Source organism: Pristiophorus japonicus, unplaced genomic scaffold, assembly GCF_044704955.1.
Source record: "Pristiophorus japonicus isolate sPriJap1 unplaced genomic scaffold, sPriJap1.hap1 HAP1_SCAFFOLD_246, whole genome shotgun sequence".
Taxonomy (NCBI): Eukaryota; Metazoa; Chordata; class Chondrichthyes; family Pristiophoridae; genus Pristiophorus; species Pristiophorus japonicus.
In genome coordinates, this window is record NW_027252188.1 from 364,947 (window position 1) to 386,734 (window position 21,788).

A 21,788-nucleotide genomic window follows, 5' to 3' on the forward strand; every position below is an offset into this window, starting at 1 on the left:
TCTCTAAATTGTCAGCCGGCTTGTCCCACATCCAGTTCTGGATGAGCAGAAATTTTCTCCAACTTAATATTGGGAAGCCCGAAGCCATTGTATGCAGTCCCCGCCACACAAGAACATAAGAACATAAGAATGAGGAACAGGAGTCGCCATCTAGCCCCTCGAGCCTGCTCCGCCATTCAATAAGATCATGGCTGATCTGGCCGTGGACTCAGCTCCACTTACCCGCCCGCTCCCCGTAACCCTTAATTCCCTTATTGGTTAAAAATCTATCTATCTGTGACTTGAATACATTCAATGAGCTAGCCTCAACTGCTTCCCTGGGCAGAGAATTCCACAGATTCACAACCCTCTGGGAGAAGAAATTCCTTCTCAACTCGGTTTTAAATTGGCTCCCCCGTATTTTGAGGCTGTGCCCCCTAGTTCTAGTCTCCCCGACCAGTGGAAACAACCTCTCTGCCTCTATCTTGTCTATCCCTTTCATTATTTTAAATGTTTCTTTAAGATCACCCCTCATCCTTCTGAACTCCAATGAGTAAAGACCCAGTCTACTCAATCTATCATCATAAGGTAACCCCCTCATCTCCGGAATCAGCCGAGTGAATCGTCTCTGTACCCCCTCCAAAGCTAGTATATCCTTCCTTAAGTAAGGTGACCAAAACTACACGCAGTACTCCAGGTGCGGCCTTACCAATACCCTGTACACTTGCAGCAGGACCTCCCTGCTTTTGTACTCCATCCCTCTCGCAATGAAGGCCAACATTCCATTCGCCTTCCTGATTACCTGCTGCACCTGCAATCTAACTTTTTGGGATTCATATACAAGGATCATCCAGGGCGGGTGGCACGGTTTAATGTTTATGTTTTTTTTTCAGGTAAACTCAAAAAGAGTTTCATGCACAAGGACATCCGGTCCAGGGTGTCCTTAGAGATGGAGCACGCGGTGTCCACCAGTACGCTCGCGGCCTTCCGCGAGAGGTGGGCACCGGAGGGACTGGAGTGCATCATCACGCCCGGCAACCAAATTTTAATTTGATTTTACGTTTTAAAGTTTAATTTGTTTTAATTGCCGGTGCTTTTAGTGTCCCCTCCCCTTTTATAGGGGGCACTGGAAAAAGGAAAAATTTGATTTTAGTGCCCAAAAAAAAAACAAAAAAAAGAAAAACACAAAAAAAAACCACAAAAAAGAAAAAAAGGGCCTTGTAAATGTCTGGTGTGTCATCCAGGTCGGGTGGCATCGATTAATGTTTTATGTTTTGCAGATAAACTCCAAAAGAGTTTCATGCACAAGGACCCCCAGGTCCCTCTGCACCACAGCATGTTGTAATTTCTCCCCATTCAAATAATATTTCCTTTTACTGTTTTTTTTCCCAAGGTGGATGACCTCACACTTTCCAACATTGTGTTCCATCTGCCAAACCTTAGCCCATTCGCTTAACCTATCCAAATCTCTTTGCAGCCTTCCTGTGTCCTCTACAGGACTTCTCTGCTTTTATACTCTATCCCCCCGGCAATAAAGGCCAACATTCCATTCGCCTTCCTGATCACTTGCTGTACCTAACTTTTTGTGTTTCATGCACAAGGACCCCCAGGTCCCTCTGTATCACCGCATTTTGTAATCTCTCCCCAATTAAATACTAATTAACTTTGTTATTTTTCCAAAGTGGATAACCTCACATTTTCCCACATTATACTCCATCTGCCAAATGTTTGCCCACTCACTTAGCCTGTCTATGTCCCTTTGTAGATGTTTTGTGTCCTCCTCACAACTTTCCCATCCATCTTTGTAACATCAGCAAATTTGGCTACATTACACTCGATCCCTTCATCCAAGTCATTAATATAGATTGTAATTAGTTGAAGCCCCAGCATTGATCTCACTAGTTACAGTTTGCCAACCTGAAAATTACCCATTTATCCCGACTCTCTGTTTTCTGTTAGTTAACCAATCCTCTATCCATGATAATATATTACCCCCAACCCCGTGAACTTTTATCTTGTGCAGTAACCTTTTATGTGGCACCTTGTCAAATGTCTTCTGGAAATCCAAATACACCACATCCACTGGTTCCCCTTTATCCATCCTGTTCGTTATATCTTCAAAGAACTCCAGCAAATTTGTCAAATATGACTTCCCCTTCATAAATCCATGCTGACTCTGCCTGACTGTATTATGATTTTCTAAATGTCCTGCTACTGCTTCTTTAATAATGGACTCCAGCATTTTCCCAACCACAGGTGTTAGGCTAACTGCTCTATAGTTTCCTGCTTTCTGTCTCCCTCCTTTCTTAAATAGGGGTGTTACATTTGCAGTTTTCCAGTCCACTGGGACCGCCCCAGAATCCAGGGAATTTTGGTAGATTACAACCAATGCATCCACTATCTCTGCAGCCACTTCCTTTAAGTCCCTAGGATGCAGGCCATCAGGTCCAGGGGACTTGTCCACCTTTAGTCCCATTAGTTTGCCTGGTACTTTTCCTCTGGTGATAGTGATTGTATTAAGCCCTTCACTCCCACCCCCACCCCCACCCCACCCTATAACCCCTTTGTTTATCCACTATTGGGATGTTTTTAGTGCTTTCTACCATAAATCCGATACAAAATATTTGTTCAATGTCTCTGCCATTTCTCTCTTTCCCATTATTAATTCCCCGGTCTCATCCTCTAAGGGACCAACGTTTACTTTATCTACTCTCTTCCTTTTTATATACCTGTAGAAGCTCTCGCTGTCTGTTTTTATATTTCTTGTTAGTTTACTCTCATAGGCTATCTTCTCTCTCGTTATCATTTTTTTAGTCATCCTTTGTTGATTTCTAAAAATTTCCCAACCCTCTGGCCTCCCTCTGTCCTTCACAACATTGTATGCCTTTGTTCTCAATTTGATTCCATCCTTTACTTCCTGAGTTAGCCACGGATGGTTATCTCTTCTCTTCGAGTCTTTCTTTCTCACTAAAATATATCTTTGCTGAGAGTTATGAAATATCTCCTCAAATGTTTGCCAGTGCTTTTCTACAGTCTTACCCATTAATATACTTTCCTGGTCCACTTTAACCAGCTCTGCCTTCATACCTTTGTAATTACCTTTATTTAAGTTCAGGACACTGGTTTGAGAACCAGCTTTCTCACCCTCAAACTGAATTTGAAATTCTACAGTGCTATGATCATTCTTCCCAAGAAGATGCTTCACTACAAGATCATTAATTAGCCCAGGCTCGTTACACATTACCAGATCTAAAATAGTTTGCTGCCTGGTTGCTTCCACAACGTTTTGTTCCAAGAATCTATTCCACTAACACTATATGAGCTCTTCCTCAAGGTTACCTTTGCCAGTCCTGTAGGTTACAGCACTTCAGGTGTACATCCAGGTACTGTTTAAATGTGGTGAGGGTTTCTGCCTCTACCACCCTTTCAGGCCGTGAGTTCCAGACCCCCACCACCCTCTGGGTGAAGACATTTTCCCTCAAATCCCCTCTAAACCTCCCCCCAATTACAATTACTCCTACTATGTCCCCTGATTGTTGACCCCTCTGCTAAGGGAAACAGGTCCTTCCTATCCACTCTATCCAGGCCCCTCAATAAGGTCTCCCCTCAGCCTCCTCTGTTTCAAAGAAAACAACCCCAGCCTATCCAATCTTTCCTCATAGCTAAAATTCTCCAGTCCAGGCAACATCCTCGTAAATCTCCTCTGCACCCTCTCCAGTGCAATCACATCTTTCCTGTAATGTGGTGACCAGAACTGCACGCAGTACTCCAGCTGTGGCCTAACCAGTGTTTTATACAGTTCAAGCATAACCTCCCCCCGTTCTTGTATTCTATGCCTCGGCTAATAAAGGCAAGTATTCCGTATACCTTCTTAACCACCTTATCTACCTGGCCTGCTACCTTCAGGAATCTGTGGACCTGCACTCCAAGGTCCCTCTGTTCCTCTACACTTCTCAGTGTCCTACCATTTAATGTGTATTCCCTTCCCTTGTTAGCCCTCCCCAAATGCATTACCTCACACTTCTCCACATTGAATTCCATTTGTCACTGTTCTGCCCACCTGACCAGTTCATCGATATCTTCCTGCAGTCTACAGCTTTCTTCTTCATTATCAACCACACAGCCGATTTTGTGTCATCTGCAAACTTCTTAATCACACTCCCTATATTTAAGTCCAAATTATTGCTGTAAACCACACAAAGCAAGGGACCTAGTACTTTTCCCAGCATCAAGGTTAGGCTGACAGGCCTGTAATTACTCGGTCTATCCCTTTCTCCCTTCTTAAACAAGGGTGCCACATTAACAGTCCTCCAATCCCCGGCACTGCACCTGTAGCCAGAGAGGATTGGAAAATGATGGTCAGAGCCTCTGCTATTTCCACTTTTGCTTTTGTTACAGCCTGGGATAGATTTCATCCAGGCCTGGGGATTTATCCACTTTCAAAGATGCTAAACCCCTTAATACCTCCTCTCTCACTGGGCTGGATTTCCGGTTGCCTAACGCCTCAGTTAGGGCCAGACGGGATGTTAATGGGAGCGTAAGAGGTTACTGACCGGGAGTGCAGCGTTTAGCGCCCCGACCGAAAATTCATTCGCGCCTCACCGGGGGCGAAAGTCGCGAGCGCCTGTCTGCTGACGATCGCTCCGATCCTGACATATTCCTTGTGCAACGCTTAACCCCGGTCGCTAAATCTGGTGCAGCACCTCGGAGCACCCACCAATAGCAACATCTGGAAAAACAGTCGGTTCAGGCCTGCAGAGTCGTTAACTGGCAGCTACTTAAAGGGCTGAGAAAGCGCCTCCCTCAGTCACAGTCAGTGCAAGGTTTACACACAGCACGGTGTGTGAGTCTCAGTCACAGTCAGTGCAAGGTTTACACACAGCACGGTGTGAGTCTCAGTCAGTGCAAGGTTTACACACAGCACGGTGTGAGTCTCAGTCACAGTCAGTGCAAGGTTTACACACAGCACGGTGTGAGTCTCAGTCACAGTCTGTGCAAGGTTTACATACAGCACGGTGTGAGTCTCAGTCACAGTCAGTGCAAGGTTTACACACAGCATGGTGTGTGAGTCTCAGTCACAGTCAGTGCAAGGTTTACACACAGCACGGTGTGAGTCTCAGTCACAGTCAGTGCAAGGTTTACACACAGCACGGTGTGAGTCTCAGTCACAGTCAGTGCAAGGTTTACACACAGCACGGTGTGAGTCTCAGTCACAGTCAGTGCAAGGTTTACACACAGCACGGTGTGAGTCTCAGTCACAGTCAGTGCAAGGTTTACACACAGTACGGTGTGAGTCTCAGTCACAGTCAGTGCAAGGTTTACACACAGCACGGTGTGTGAGTCTCAGTCACAGTCAGTGCAAGGTTTACACACAGCACGGTGTGAGTCTCAGTCACAGTCAGTGCAAGGTTTACACACAGCACGGTGTGAGTCTCAGTCACAGTCAGTGCAAGGTTTACACACAGCACGGTGTGAGTCTCAGTCACAGTCAGTGCAAGGTTTACACACAGCACGGTGTGTGAGTCTCAGTCACAGTCAGTGCAAGGTTTACACACAGCACGCTGTGAGTCTCAGTCACAGTCAGTGCAAGGTTTACACACAGCACGGTGTGAGTCTCAGTCACAGTCAGTGCAAGGTTTACACACAGCACGGTGTGTGAGTCTCAGTCACAGTCAGTGCAAGGTTTACACACAGCACGGTGTGATTCTCAGTCACTGTCAGTGCAAGGTTTACACACAGCACGGTGTGTGAGTCTCAGTCACAGTCAGTGCAAGGTTTATACACAGCACGGTGTGAGTCTCAGTCACAGTCAGTGCAAGGTTTACACACAGCACGGTGTGTGAGTCTCAGTCACAGTCAGTGCAAGGTTTACACACAGCACGGTGTGTGAGTCTCAGTCACAGTCAGTGCAAGGTTTACACACAGCACGGTGTGAGTCTCAGTCACAGTCAGTGCAAGGTTTACACACAGCAAGCTGTGTGTCTCTGAGTTTGCAGTGACAGACATCTCTTTTATAAGACAGATGCAAAGTATTCATTAAGAGCCATACCTGTTACATATGTAAACCAGTAAATACCATGTCTAACCACAAGAGGGCTTATCCCCTGGAGTTCCAAGCGATCCCACAATCCCTTGGGAGCACCTGTATATAAGGAAGCCTCACAGGCTGGAGAGGCACTCTGAGATCTGTAATAAAGGTCTAGGGTCACGCCTTACTTTGAGCTTGCAGTATCTAGTCTGACTCTTTATTCAAGACACAACAGCTGGTGACGAGATACAAATCATGAACCCCACCGCATAAATGCAGAGAACCGTGGGCAACCTGGAGAAATTTTCGGAGTGAGATGATTGGGAAACCATCGTGGAGCGACTTGACCAATACTGGAAGAAGAAGCGAACGCTGTCAAACGAAGGGCGATTCTCCTCACCGTTTGTGGGACACCAACGTATGGCCTCATGAAAAATCTGCTCGCTCCAGCAAAACCCACAGACAAGTCATACAATGAGTTGTGCACACTGGTCCTGGAGCATCTAAACCTGAAGGAAAGTGTTCTGATGGCGAGGTATCGGTTCTACACGTACAAGAGGTCTGAAGACCAGGAAGTGGCGAGCTACGTCACCGAGCTAAGGTGCCTTGCAGGACATTACAAATTTGAAGGACACTTGGAGCACATGCTCAGAGACTTCTTTGTACTGGTATTGGCCATGAAGTAATACTTCGCAAACTTCTGACTGTAGAGACCCCAACCTTGAGCCATAGCGATAGCCCAGGTGTTCATCGCCACCAGTGACAATATCAAACAAATCTCTCAGCACACTAGTGCTGCTGCAAGTACTGTGAACAAAGTAACATTGTTTTCGAATCGTAACGGACAGGGCAGGTCACACATACCTGCAGCTGCACGTCCGCAGATGTCTCAGAGTCCACCATCAAGGGTGGTGAATACAAGGCCATTAACACCTTGTTGGTGCTGCGCGGGTGATCATAGTTTTCATTCATGCCGCTTCAAAGGATATGTTTGCAAGGTCTGTGGAACAATGGGACACCTCCAACGTATGTGCAGGCGAGCTGCAAACCCTGCTAATCCTGCAAACCACCATGTTGTAGAGGAGGACAGATCAACGGTGGATCACAATGAACCAGAGCCTCAGACCAAGGAGGCAGAGGTATATGGGGTGTACACATTTACTACAAAGTGTCCCCCGATAATGCTGAAGGTTGAATTAAATGGACTCCCGGTGTCCATGGAGCTGGACACGGGCACAAGCCATAATGAGCAAAAAGACTTTCGATAAATTGTGGCGCAGCAAGGCCTCAAGGCCAGTCCTGACTCCCATTCGTACTAAACTGAAAACGTACACAAAGGAACTGATTACCATAATCGGCAGTGCTACCATAAAGGTCTCCTACGATGGAGCGGTGCACAAGTTACCACTCTGGGTGGTACCGGGCGATGGTCCCACGCTGCTCGGCAGGAGCTGGCTGGGAAAGATACGCTGGAACTGGGACGATGTCCAAGCGCTTTCATCCGTCGACGACACCTCATGTGCCCAGATCCTAAACAAGTTCCCCTCGCTGTTCAAACCAGGAAGTTCCAAGGAACAAAAGTGCAGATCCATTTGATTCCGGGGGCACGACCCATCCATCACAAGGCGAGAGGATACCTTACATGATGAGAGAGAGGGTGGAGATCGAGCTGGACAGGCTGCAACGAGAGGGCATCATTTCGACGATCGAATTCAATGAGTGACCAGTCCGATTGTTCCAGTCCTCAAGGGTGATGGCACCGTCAGAATCTGTGGTGATTACAAAGTAACTGTCAATCGTTTCTCACTGCAGGATCAATACCCGCTACCAAAGGCAGACGACCTATTTGTGACGCTGGCGGGAGGGGAAACGTTCATGAAGCTGGACTTGACCTCAGCCTACATGATGCAGGAGCTGGAGGAATCATTGAAGGGCCTCACCTGTATCAACACACACAAAGGTCTCTTCATTTACAACAGATGCCCGTTTGGGATTCGATCAGCCGCGGCGATATTCCAGAGGAACATGGAAAGCTTGCTGAAGTCGGTCCCGCGCACCGTGGTCTTCCAGGACGACATCTCGTTTACAGGTCGGGACACCGTCGAGCACCTGAAGAACCTGGAGGAGGTTCTTATTCGGCTTAATCGTGTGGGGCTCCGGCTAAAACGCTCGAAGTGCATTTTCCTGGGGAGAAGAATCGCGGCGGACGGCATCAGGCCCACCGATTCGAAGACGGAGACAATCAAGAACGCACCGAGGCCACAGAACATGATGGAGCTGCGGTCGTTTCCTGGACTCCTGAACTATTTTGGTAACTTCTTACCAGGTCTTAGCACATTGTTAGAACCCCTGCACTTTACTGCGTAAAGGAGATGAATGGGTATGGGGTAAAAGCCAAGAAAATGCCTTTGAGAAAGCTAGGAAGCTGTTTTGTTCAAACAAGTTGCTTGTGTTGTACGATCCATGTAAACGTTTGGTACTAGCATGTGATGCATCGTCGTACGGGGTCGGGTGTGTATTGCAACAAGCTAATGAATTTGGGAAATTGCAACCGGTTGCTTATGCATCCAGAAGTCTGTCTAAGGCCGAGAGGACCTACAGTATGATCGAAAAAGAAGCGTTAGTGTGTGTTTATGGAGTAAAGAAAATGCCTCAATATCTGTTCGGGCTCAAATTTGAATTGGAAACTTACCATAGGCCGCTTATATCTCTCTTTTCTGAAAGCAAGGGGATAAATAAGAATGCATCGGCCCGCATCCAGAGATGGGCGCTCACGTTGTCCGCATACAACTACGCCACAGGCCAGGCACAGAAAACTGCGCCGATGCTCTCAGTAGGCTGCCATTGCCCTCCACAGGGGTGGAGATGGCACAGCCCGCAGATTTAGTTAGGGTAATGGAAGCATTCGAGAGTGAGCAATCACCTGTTACCGCCCAACAGATTAGAACCTGGACAAGCCAGGACCCCTTACTGTCCTTAGTAAAAAACTGTGTACTCCACGGGAGTTGGTCCAGTGACCCGTTAGAAATGCAGGAAGAAATAAAGCCGTTCCAGCGGCGCAGAGATAAAATGTCTATACAGGCAGACTGCCTCCTGTGGGGCAATCGGGTAGTGGTGCCAAAAAAGGGCAGGGACACTTTCATTAGTGATCTCCGCAGTACCCACCCAGGCATTGTAATGATGAAAGCGATAGCCAGATCCTACGTGTGGTGGCCCGGTATCGATGCAGACTTAGAGTCCTGTGTGCACAAATGTAATACATGCTCACAGTTAAGCAATGTACCCAGGGAGGCCCCACTAAGTTTATGGTCTTGATCCTCCAAACCGTGGTCTAGGGTCCATGTCAACTATGCAGACCCATTCTTGGGAAAAATGTTCTTAGTGGTTGTAGATGCGTACTCCAAATGGATTGAATGTGAGATAATGTTGGCAAGCATGTCCGCTGCCACCATTGAAAGCCTACGGGTCATGTTTGCCACGCACGGCCTGCCTGATGTCCTTGTAAGTGATAATGGGCCGTGCTTTACCAGTGTTGAATTCAAGGAGTTCATGACCCACAATGGGATCAAACATGTCACGTGTGCCCCGTTTAAACCAGCATCCAACGATCAGGCAGAACGAACAGTTCAAACAATCAAGCAGAGCTTGAAAAGAGTAACTGAAGGCTAACCAAACTGGTAGCAATGCGGTGGGAGAGAATTTCCTGAAATGTATTAGGGATGGTTTTCTAGACCAATATGTCGAGGAACCAACTAGGGAGCTGGCCATCCTAGACTGGGTGATGTGTAATGAGAAAGGACTAATTAGCAATGTTGTTGTGCGAGGCCCCTTAGGGAAGAGTGACCATAACATGGTAGAATTCTTTATTAAGATGGAGAGTGATACAGTTAATTCAGAAACTAGGGTCCTGAACTTAAGGAAAGATAACTTCGATGGCGAGTGAGTCGAAGAAGCTGACCACCATCACAACACACAAGGGGTTGTTTGAGCACCCCACTGGTCACTGCCTGCCATTCTGAAACGGACCCGTTTATCCCAACTCTCTGCTTCCTGTCTGCCAACCAGTTCTCTATCCACGTCAATGCATTACCCCCAATACCATATGCTTTAATTTTGCACACCAACCTCTTGTGTGGGACCTTGCCAAAAGCCTTTTGAAAGTCCAAATACACCACATCCACTGGTTCTCCCTTATCCACTCTACTAGTTACATCCTCAAAAAGATTTGTCAAGCATGATTTCCCTTTCATAAATCCATGCTGACTTGGACCAATCCTGTCACTGCTTTCCAAATGCGTTGTTATTACATCTTTAATAATTGATTCTAACATTTTCCCCATTACCGATGTCAGGCTAACCAGTCTATAATTCCTTGTTTTCTCTCCCTCCTTTTTTAAAAAGTGGTGTTACATTAGCTACCCTCCAGTCCATAGGAACTGATCCAGAGTCGATAGAATGTTGGAAAATGACCACCAATGCATCCACTATTTCTAGGGCCACTTCCTTATGTACTCTGGGATGCAGACTATCAGGCTCTGGGGATTTATCGGCCTTCAATCCCATCAATTTCCCTAACACAATTTCCTGACTAATAAAGATTTCCTTCAGTTCCTCCTTCTCGCTAGACCCTCGGTCCCCTAGTATTTCCGGAAGGTTATTTATGTTTTCCTTAGTGAAGACAGAACCAAAGTATCTGTTCAATTGGTCTGCCATTTTTTTGTTCCCCATTATACATTCACCTGATTCCGACTGCAAGGGACCTACATATGTCTTCACTAATCTTTTTCTCTTTACATATCTATAGAAGCTATTGCAGTCAGTTTTTATGTTCACTGCAAGCTTGCTCTCATACTCTATTATCCCCCTCCTAATTAAACCCTTTGTCCTCCTCTGCTGAATCCTAAATTTCTCCCAGTTCTCAGGTTTGCTGCTTTTTCTGGCCAATTTATATGCCTCTTCCTTGGATTTAACACTATCCCTAATTTCCCTTGTTAGCCACGGTTGAGCCACCTTCCCCGTTTTATTTATACGCCGGACAGGGATTTACAATTGTTGAAGTTCATCCATGTGATTGCCATTGCCTATCCACCATCAATCCATTAAGTATCATTTGCCAGTCTATCCTAGCCAATTCAAGTCTCATACCATCGAAGTTACCTTTCCTTAAGTTCAGGACCCAAGTCTCTGACTTAACTGTGTCACTCTCCATCTTAATGAAGAATTCTACCATATTATGGTCACTCTTCCCCAAGGGGCCTCGCACAACAAGATTGCTAATTAATCCTCTCTCATTACACAATACCCAGTCTAGGATGGCCAGCTCTCTAGTTGGTTCCTCGACATATTGGTCTAGAAAACCATCCCTTATACACTCCAGGAAATCCTCCTCCACCGTATTACCACCAGTTTGGTTAGCCCAATGTATATGTAGATTAAAGTTACCCATGATAATTTTATTGCACGCATCCTTAATTTCCTGTTTGATGCCATACCCAATCTCACTACTACTGTTTGGTGGTCTGTACACAACTCCCACTAGTGTTTTCTGTCCTTTGGTGTCCTGCAGCTCCACCCATACCGATTCCACATCATCCAAGCTAAGGTCCTTCCTTACTATTGCGTTAATCTCCTCATTAACCAGCAACGCTACCCCACCTCCTTTTCCTTTCTGTCTATCCTTCCTGAATATTGAATACCCCTGGATGTTGAGTTCCCAGCCTTGGTCACCCTGGAGCCACGTCTCCGTAATCCCAATGACATCATATCCGTTAACTGCTATCTGCGCAGTTAATTCGTCCACCTTATTCCGAATACTCCTCGCATTGAGGCACAGAGCCTTCAGGCTTGTCTTTCTAACACACTTAGACCTTTTAGAATTATGTTGTGATGTGGTCCTCAGAGTCCCGGGGCTGGGAAACGGGCGACGAGGAAGAGAACAAAAGAAAAAAAAATCAATTGACATTTTAAACATGTCCTCCCGTGGCTCGGATAATTCTCTGGTCTGGCACCAGTCAGGTCCCAAGGGTGCCGGGTTGGAGAGGCACAACCTGTACTTGCATTGGAGGCAGTTCAGAGAAGGTCCACGGGTTGATTTGTCGGATGAAAGGCTTGTCATATGAAGAAAGGTTGAGTAGGTTGGGCCTATACTAGTTGGAGTCTCGAAGAATGAGAGGGGATCTTATTGAAACGTATAAGATTCTGAGGCATCTTGACAGGGTAGATGCAGAGAGGATGTTTCCATTGATGGGGAATCTAAAACTAGGGGGCATAGTCTCAGAATAAGGGGCCGCCCATTTAAAACTGAGATGAGGAGGAATTTCTTCTCTCAGAGGGTTGTAAATCTGTGGAATTCTCTGCCCCAGAGAGCTGTGGAGGCCGGGACATTGAATATATTTAAGGTGGAGATAGACAGATTTTTGAGCGATAAGGGAGTAAAGGGCCATATCTAACTCCCTCTTGAATATATCCAATGAACTGGCATCAACAACTCTCTGCGGTAGGGAATTCTACAGGTTAACAACTCTCTGAGTGAAGAAGTTTTCCTCATCTCAGTCCTAAATGCCAACTTTCAATGACTGATGAACCATGACCCCCAGGTCTCGTTGCACCTCCCCTTTTCCTAATCTTCCACCATTCAGATAATATTCTGCCTTCCTGTTTTTGCCCCCAAAGTGGATAACCTCACATTTATCCACATTATATGCAATGCTTTTGTCTACTCACCGAACCTGTCCAAGTCACCCTGCAGCCTCTTAGCGTCACACCCTATCATGTATTCAACCAGCATGTAACCCATGTATAATCTGACCTAAGTTGTACACTGCGAGAACACTGACCACTAGGTGGTGAACGTGTGGGAGACACTCCTAACCTGGACCTTCAGAGATAAAAGGGGAAGCTCCACCCACTTGATCACTTGAGTGCTAAGGAATAAAGGACAGGTCACAGACTGACCTTCTCTCAAGCATGGGCCTCGTGTGCATTTATACTGTATAGTAAGGACGTATCAATGGCGACGAGAAACTGGGATTTAAACCACGCGAGCTTGGCCACTAGCAGAACAGACGAGAGGTACTGTGTTAAGAAATGGTTGGGACAGAGATTCAACATTGTTAAAGCAGCACACAGTTCTCCAGGCAGACAAGGGCAGTCAGGCATGCCCCAACATGTAGTCGAACCCAGAGGGGGAGTTCGACAGAGACAATGGCAAGCTGAACGGCGATTCACGCCATTGCAAGGGACAATGCGGCCAGTAATGAGGCCATAAACACCTGTTAATGGTGCACTCAAGGACAATAACAGGGGCAGTCAGGGACGATCGACTGGCAAGGGACCTTTTGTTTCCAACAGCAGCTCATGTTGGAGGCGTGAAGGCACACACACAGCCGGAGTTTGCAGAGATGAGCAAAATACCTGCAGAAATTGCAGAAATGGACACTGGGGGAAATCGCTGGAAGCTGAAGTTCAGCGAGTTCATGTGGAGCACGTATACAGTTCATACACCAGGACGCCACCGATAATGATGAAAGTGCTCCTCAATGGCATCCCAGTATCAATGGAGCTAGACACGGGTGCCAGCCAGTCCCTGATGGGTATCAAACAGTTCGAAAAGTTGTGGGCGTCCAAGGCCAGGAGGCCAAAATTATCGCCGATTGACGCACAGCTACGGACATACACAAAGCAGATCATTCCGGTGCTCGACGTGACCCACAAGGATTGGGAGAATAGGTTGCCACTCTGGTTTGTCCCGGGGAATGGTCCCGCACTACTGGGGAGGAGTTGGCTTGCTGTCATGAACTGGAAATGGGGCGATGTCAATGCAATTTCCTCTGTGGAGCGAGTATCATGCTCACAGATCCTGGACAAATTTGACTCATTATTTCAACCCGGCATTGGCACTTTCATGTGATTCACATAAACCCGGACGCCAGGCCAGTACACCACAAGGCCAGAGCGGTGCCGTACGTGATGCGGGAAAAGATAGAAGGCGAATTGGACCGCCTGCTGAGGGAAGGCATCATCTCGCCAGTCGAATTCAGTGACTGGGCGAGCCCGATCGTGCCGGTGCTCAAGGCGGATGGGTCGGTCAGGATATGTGGCGATTACAAAGCCACCATCAATCGGGTGTCACTCCAAGACCAGTACCTGCTACCGAGAGCGGAGGACCTCTTTGCGACGCTATCCGGTGGCAAACTTTTTTCAAAATTGGACCTGACCTCAGCTTACATGACCCAGGAGCTGGCGAGTGAGTCGAAGAAGCTGACCACCATCACGACACACAAGGGGTTGTTTGAGTACAACAGATGTCCGTTCGGGATTCGCTCGGCCGCCGCGATCTTCCAACAAAATATGGAAAACCTCCTCAAGTCGATTCCAGGGACAGTGGTTTTTCAGGACCACATCCTCATCACGGGTTGCGATACTGAAGAACACGTCCACAACCTGGAGGAGGTGCTACGCAGACTGGACCGGGTAGGTCTGCGACTGAAAAAGGCGAAGTGCGTCTTCCTAGCTCCAGAGGTAGAATTCCTGGGGATGAGGGTAGCAGCAGACGGGATCAGACCTACTGCGTCCAAGACGGAAGCGATCCAGAGAGCACCCAGACCCCGTAACACGACGGAGCTGCGTTCGTTCCTGGGGCTCCTGAACTATTTTGGTAACTTTCTTCCCAAATTGAGCACGCTGTTAGAGCCGCTACACGTGCTCCTACGCAAAGGTCGTGAATGGGTCTGGGGGGGACAGCCAGGAAAGGGCTTTTAAAAGAGCACGCAATTTGTTATGTTCCAACAATCTGTTAACGCTATATGACCCGTGTAAGAAACTTGTGTTAACGTGCGATGCGTCGTCCTATGGTGTCGGGTGTGTGTTGCAGCATGTTAATGCCAAGGGTCAGTTACAGCCGGTAGCTTATGCCTCCAGGAGTCTGTCCCAGGCAGAAAAGGGCTACGAGATGGTAGAAAAGGAGGCGCTCACATGTGTATATGCGGTAAAGAAAATGCACCAGTACCTGTGTGGCAGGAAATTTGAGCTCGAGACAGATCACAAATCCCTAACGTCCCTTTTGGATGACAACAAGGCCATAAATGCAAACGCATCGGCCCGCATACAAAGGTGGGCACTCAGGTTAGCCGCCTATGACTACACAATTCGGCACAGACCAGGCACCGAAAACTGCGCCGATGCACTCAGCAGGCCCCCACTAGCCACCACTGAGGGGGCAACCGAGCATGGTGCTGAGATGGTCATGGCTGTTGAAGCTTTCTGAAGCGAAGGCTCACCCGTGACAGCCCGTCAGATTAAAGTCTGGACAAATAGAGACCTGCTATTGTCTCTAGTCAAGAAATGTGTTCTCAATGGGGACTGGGCAGCCACGTACAGCGCATGCCCTGAGAAATTTAAACCATTTCACAGGCGCAAGGATGAACTCTCGATTCAGGCCGATTGCCTACTGTGGGGAAACCGAGTAGTCATGCCCCAGATGGGCAGAGAGGTGTTCATCAGAGAACTCCACAATGAGCACCCGGGCATTGTCACGATGAAGGCAATTGCCAGGTCACACGTATGGTGGCCAGGGATAGACGCAGATCTGGAACTTTGTGTTCGCAGGTGCAACACGTGTGCCCAGCTGGGCCATGCGCCCAGGGAAGCCCCCCTTAGCCCCTGGCCATGGCCCGCCAAGCCTTGGTCACGCATCCATGTGGACTACGCAGGTCCTTTCATGGGAAAAATGTTTTTGGTTGTAGTAGACGCCTACTCCAAATGGATCGAGTGTGACATTTTAAATTCAATCACATCCTCTGCCACGGTAGAAAGTCTACGGGCAATGTTCGCCGCCCACGGTCTACCGGACATCTTGGTCAGCGACAATGGCCCGTGCTTCACAAGCACTGAATTCCAGGACTTCATGGCAGGCAATGGAATCAACCATGTTAGAACGGCACCATTCAAGCCGGCCTCAAACGGCCAGGTAGAACGAGCAGTGCAGATAATCAAACAGGGGATGCTCAGATTCCAAGGGGGTTCCCTACAAAGCCGCTTATCACGCCTCCTGTTGGCCTATAGATCCCGACCACACTCGCTCACAGGGGTTCCACCCGCAGAGCTACTAATGAAAAGGACGCTCAAAACCCGGTTATCCCTTATACACCCCACCATGAAAGAAATTGTTGAGAGCAGGCACCAGTCACAATATCACTACCATGACAGGAATGCGAGGGCGCGATGTATTGATGTAAATGATCCTGTTTTTGTCCTCAACTACGCTGCAGGGCCCAAATGGCTCGCAGGCACTGTGGTTGCCAAAGAGGGAAATAGGATTCTGGTCGTTAAACTTACCAATGGACAAATCTGCCGCAAACATGTGGATCAAACTAAAAGGAGGTTCAGCAACCCCACAGAAGAAGCAGAGGAAGAACACGACATAGAGTTCACTCCACCACAGGTGACCGAACACTGGAACCAAAGGGAGATGAGCCCAGTCACTGTGGGCAGTCCGGACAGGCCTGAGGCACCGCAAACAGCAGACACTCAGGCCAGCGCCCAACAACCGGAGCCCCAACTCAGGCGCTCTACAAGGGAACGTAAACCACCAGAGAGACTCAACCTGTGATCCCAATAAGACTTTGGGGGGGGAGGTGATGTCATGTATTCAACCAGCATTGTAACCCATGTATAAACTGACCTAAGTTGTGCACCGTGAGAACACTGACCACTAGGTGGGAGACACTCCTAACCTGGACCTTCAGGTATAAAAGGGGAAGCTCCACCCACCTTCATCACTTGAGTGCTAAGGAATAAAAGACAGGTCACAGACTGACCTTCTCTCAAGCATGGGCCTCATGTACATTTATACTGTATAGTAAGGACGTATCACACACCGCCACCCAGCTTTGTGTCATCTGCAAACTTGGAGATATTACACTCAATTCCTTCATCTAAATCATTAATATATATTGTAAAGAGCTGGGGTCCCAGCACTGAGCCCTGCGGCACTCCACTAGTCACTGCCTCCCATTCCGAAAAGGACCCGTTTATCCCGACTCTCTGCTTCCTGTCTGCCAACCAGTTCTCTATCCACGTCAGTACATTACCCCCAATACCATGTGCTTTAATTTTGCACACCAATCTCTTGTGTGGGACCTTGTCAAAAGCCTTTTGAATGTCCAAATACACCACATCCACTGGTTCTCCCTTGTCCACTCTACTAGTTACATCCTCAAAAAATTCCAGAAGATTTGTCAAGCATGATTTCCCTTTCATAAATCCATGCTGACTTGGACTGATCCTGTCACTGCTTTCCAAATGCGCTGCTATTTCATCTTTAATGATTGATTCCAACATTTTCCTCAGTACTGATGTCAGGCTAACCGGTCTATAATTATCCGTTTTCTCTCTCCCTCCTTTTTTAAAAAGTGGTGTTACATTAGCTACCCTCCAGTCCATAGGAACTGATCCAGAGTCAATAGACTGTTGGAAAATGATCACCAATGCATCCACTATTTCTAGGGCCACTTCCTTAAGTACTTGTGCAGCTGGTTAATCGGGACGTGTGTAGCTGCTTAATCGGGACACGTGTAGCTGGTTAATCGGGACGTGTGTAGATGGTTAATCGGGACACTTGTAGCTGTTTAATCGGGACCTGTGTAAATGGTTAATCAGGATTCGTGTAACTGGTTATTTGGGACACTTGTAGTTGGTTAATTGGGATGTGTGTAGCTGGTTAATCGGGCCGTGTGTAGCTGGTTAATCGGGACTTGTGTAGCTGGTTAATCGGGATGCGTGTAGCTGGTTAATCGGGACGTGGGTAGCCGGTTAATAGGGACGTGTGTAGCTGGTTAATTGAGACATGTGTAGCTGGTTAATCAGGACGTGTGTAGCTGGTTAATCGGGACCTGTGTCAGTGTTTAATCAGGATTTGTGTAACTGGTTATTCGGGACACTTGTAGCTGGTTAATCGGGACATGTGTAGCTGGTTAATCGGGACGTGTGTAGCTGGTTAATAGGGACATGTGTAGCTGGTTAATCAGGATGCGTGTAGCTGGTTAATAGGGACGTGTGTAGCTGGTTAATAGGGATGCGTGTAGCTGGTTAATAGGGACGTGTGTAGCTGGTTAATAGGGATGTGTGTAGCTGGTTAATAGGGACGTGTGTAGCTGGTTAATAGGGACGTGTGTAGCTGGTTAATAGGGATGTGTGTAGCTGGTTAATAGGGATGTGTGTAGCTGGTTAATAGGGACATGGGTAGCTGGTTAATAGGGATGTGTGTAGCTGGTTAATAGGGACGTGTAAGGTGGTTACTCACAGAACAGTCAGTCAGAGACACTCACCAAAAGGAACGATTATCGGACATGTGATGCTGTACGTCATCACAACAGCAAATATACACATGGTCCAAGCATACTCCAAGCCAAACTGGTACTCGTAGGCCTGATTCTAGAGGGAGAGAGAAAGGGGAGGTAGTGGTGGGGGGGGGGTAAGAGGGAGTGGAGGGAGGTGGGGGCAGAGAGAGAGAGGGAGGTGGGGGCAGAGAGAGAGAGGGAGGTGGGGGCAGAGGGAGAGAGGGAGGTGGGGGCAGAGGGAGAGAGGGAGGTGGGGGCAGAGAGAGAGAGGGAGGTGGGGGCAGAGGGAGAGAGGGAGGTGGGGGCAGAGGGAGAGAGGGAGGTGGGGGCAGAGAGGGCAGAGAGAGAGAGGGAGGTGGGAGCAGAGGGAGAGAGGGAGGTGGGGGCAGAGAGAGAGAGGGAGGTGGGGGCAGAGGGAGAGAGGGAGGTGGGGGCAGAGGGAGAGAGGGAGGTGGGGGCAGAGGGAGAGAGGGAGGTGGGGGCAGAGGGAGAGAGGGAGGTGGGGGCAGAGGGAGAGAGGGAGGTGGGGGCAGAGGGAGAGAGGGAGGTGGGGGCAGAGGGAGAGAGGGAGGTGGGGGCAGAGAGAGAGAGAGGGAGGTGGGGGCAGAGGGAGAGAGGGAGGTGGGGGCAGAGGGAGAGAGTGAGGTGGGGGCAGAGGGAGAGAGGGAGGTGGGGGCAGAGAGAGAGAGGGAGGTGGGGGCAGAGGGAGAGAGGGAGGTGGGGGCAGAGGGAGAGGGAGGTGGGGGCAGAGAGAGAGAGGGAGGTGGGGGCAGAGGGAGAGAGGGAGGTGGGGGCAGAGGGAGAGAGGGAGGTGGGGGCAGAGAGAGAGAGGGAGGTGGGGGCAGAGGGAGAGAGGGAGGTGGGGGCAGAGAGGGCAGAGAGAGAGAGGGAGGTGGGAGCAGAGGGAGAGAGGGAGGTGGGGGCAGAGAGAGAGAGGGAGGTGGGGGCAGAGGGAGAGAGGGAGGTGGGGGCAGAGGGAGAGAGGGAGGTGGGGGCAGAGGGAGAGAGGGAGGTGGGGGCAGAGGGAGAGAGGGAGGTGGGGGCAGAGGGAGAGAGGGAGGTGGGGGCAGAGGGAGAGAGGGAGGTGGGGGCAGAGGGAGAGAGGGAGGTGGGGGCAGAGGGAGAGAGGGAGGTGGGGGCAGAGGGAGAGAGGGAGGTGGGGGCAGAGGGAGAGAGGGAGGTGGGGGCAGAGAGAGAGAGAGGGAGGTGGGGGCAGAGGGAGAGAGGGAGGTGGGGGCAGAGGGAGAGAGTGAGGTGGGGGCAGAGGGAGAGAGGGAGGTGGGGGCAGAGAGAGAGAGGGAGGTGGGGGCAGAGGGAGAGAGGGAGGTGGGGGCAGAGGGAGAGGGAGGTGGGGGCAGAGAGAGAGAGGGAGGTGGGGGCAGAGGGAGAGAGGGAGGTGGGGGCAGAGGGAGAGGGAGGTGGGGGCAGAGGGAGAGGGAGGTGGGGGCAGAGGGAGAGAGGGAGGTGGGGGCAGAGAGAGAGAGGGAGGTGGGGGCAGAGGGAGAGAGGGAGGTGGGGGCAGAGGGAGAGGGAGGTGGGGGCAGAGAGAGAGAGGGAGGTGGGGGCAGAGGGAGAGAGGGAGGTGGGGGCAGAGGGAGAGGGAGGTGGGGGCAGAGGGAGAGGGAGGTGGGGGCAGAGGGAGAGAGGGAGGTGGGGGCAGAGAGAGAGAGGGAGGTGGGGGCAGAGGGAGAGAGGGAGGTGGGGGCAGAGGGAGAGAGGGAGGTGGGGGCAGAGGGAGAGAGGGAGGTGGGGGCAGAGAGGGCAGAGAGAGAGAGGGAGGTGGGGGCAGAGGGAGAGAGGGAGGTGGGGGCAGAGAGAGAGAGGGAGGTGGGGGCAGAGGGAGAGAGGGAGGTGGGGGCAGAGGGAGAGAGGGAGGTGGGGGCAGAGGGAGAGAGGGAGGTGGGGGCAGAGGGAGAGAGGGAGGTGGGGGCAGAGAGAGAGAGGGAGGTGGGGGCAGAGGGAGAGAGGGAGGTGGGGGCAGAGGGAGAGGGAGGTGGGGGCAGAGGGAGAGGGAGGTGGGGGCAGAGGGAGAGAGGGAGGTGGGGGCAGAGAGAGAGAGGGAGGTGGGGGCAGAGGGAGAGAGGGAGGTGGGGGCAGAGGGAGAGAGGGAGGTGGGGGCAGAGAGAGAGAGAGGGAGGTGGGGGCAGAGGGAGAGGGAGGTGGGGGCAGAGGGAGAGAGGGAGGTGGGGGCAGAGGGAGAGAGGGAGGTGGGGGCAGAGGGAGAGAGGGAGGTGGGGGCAGAGGGAGAGGGAGGTGGGGGCAGAGGGAGAGGGAGGTGGGGGCAGAGGGAGAGAGGGAGGTGGGGGCAGAGAGAGAGAGGGAGGTGGGGGCAGAGGGAGAGAGGGAGGTGGGGGCAGAGGGAGAGGGAGGTGGGGGCAGAGAGAGAGAGGGAGGTGGGGGCAGAGGGAGAGAGGGAGGTGGGGGCAGAGGGAGAGGGAGGTGGGGGCAGAGGGAGAGGGAGGTGGGGGCAGAGGGAGAGAGGGAGGTGGGGGAAGAGGGAGAGAGGGAGGTGGGGGCAGAGGGAGAGAGGGAGGTGGGGGCAGAGAGAGAGAGGGAGGTGGGGGCAGAGGGAGAGAGGGAGGTGGGGGCAGAGGGAGAGAGGGAGGTGGGGGCAGAGGGAGAGAGGGAGGTGGGGGCAGAGGGAGAGAGGGAGGTGGGGGCAGAGGGAGAGAGGGAGGTGGGGCAGAGGGAGAGAGAGGGAGGTGGAAGACAGTGAGCAAGCTTTTGGGGACGCAAAGTTTTTAATATTCACAATCCCCGGAGCCCCACCAATAAAAGGGCAGGTCCCTCAGAACGGGAGACACAGGAACTCCTGGCATAGGAAGCCTCATCATCCCGCACCCTCGCACACTCCAACAGGCCACGCCCCACCCCATCTCCCCACTGCCCACCCCCCCATCTCCCCACAGCCCCATCTCCCCACAGCCCCATCTCCCCACAGCCCACCCCCCCATCTCCCCACCCCCCCATCTCCCCACAGCCCCATCTCCCCACAGCCCACCCCCCCATCTCCCCACCCCCCCATCTCCCCACCCCCCCATTTCCCCACAGCCCCATCTCCCCACAGCCCCATCTCCCCACAGCCCCATCTCCCCACAGCCCCATCTCCCCATAGACAATCCCCCTTCCCCAGCACCCCCTGAATCATACATGGGCCGTACAGAGCCAGACAGGAATGAATGTTTATCCACCGTACCCCTATAAACATTTCCCCACTGGCGTGTACCTTCTTCACGTGTAGCTGTTCAGCCTTCGATTTAGCGAATACCAGTCGTGCCGCGTACACCAGCAGCCCCGGGATCCGGAGCAGCTCCATCGCGGTCCCAATCAAACTGGAGGTTATCACGTAGTTAACAAAGAAAGCTCCATTGTCTGGGAGAAAGACACACCTACAGCAGGAAACAAGGCATTCCTACTGAGAAACAGATCCCCGGGAGTGAGAT

The 21,788-nt window shown here is 50.5% G+C and overlaps 1 protein-coding gene across 1 annotated transcript in view; it reads right to left on the bottom strand.

Annotated features, from left to right (window-relative positions):
* The window catches only part of tmem63c (transmembrane protein 63C), a 192,514-nt gene that overhangs the window by 32,553 nt on the left and 138,173 nt on the right, over positions 1–21,788 (bottom strand). Inside the window, exons 14-15 of the mRNA XM_070871360.1 lie at positions 21,572–21,734; positions 18,334–18,439 (exon numbers count right to left, since the gene is read on the bottom strand). Coding sequence (XP_070727461.1) covers positions 18,334–18,439; positions 21,572–21,734 — 269 coding nt within the window. The remainder of the gene's footprint in view (positions 1–18,333; positions 18,440–21,571; positions 21,735–21,788) is intronic.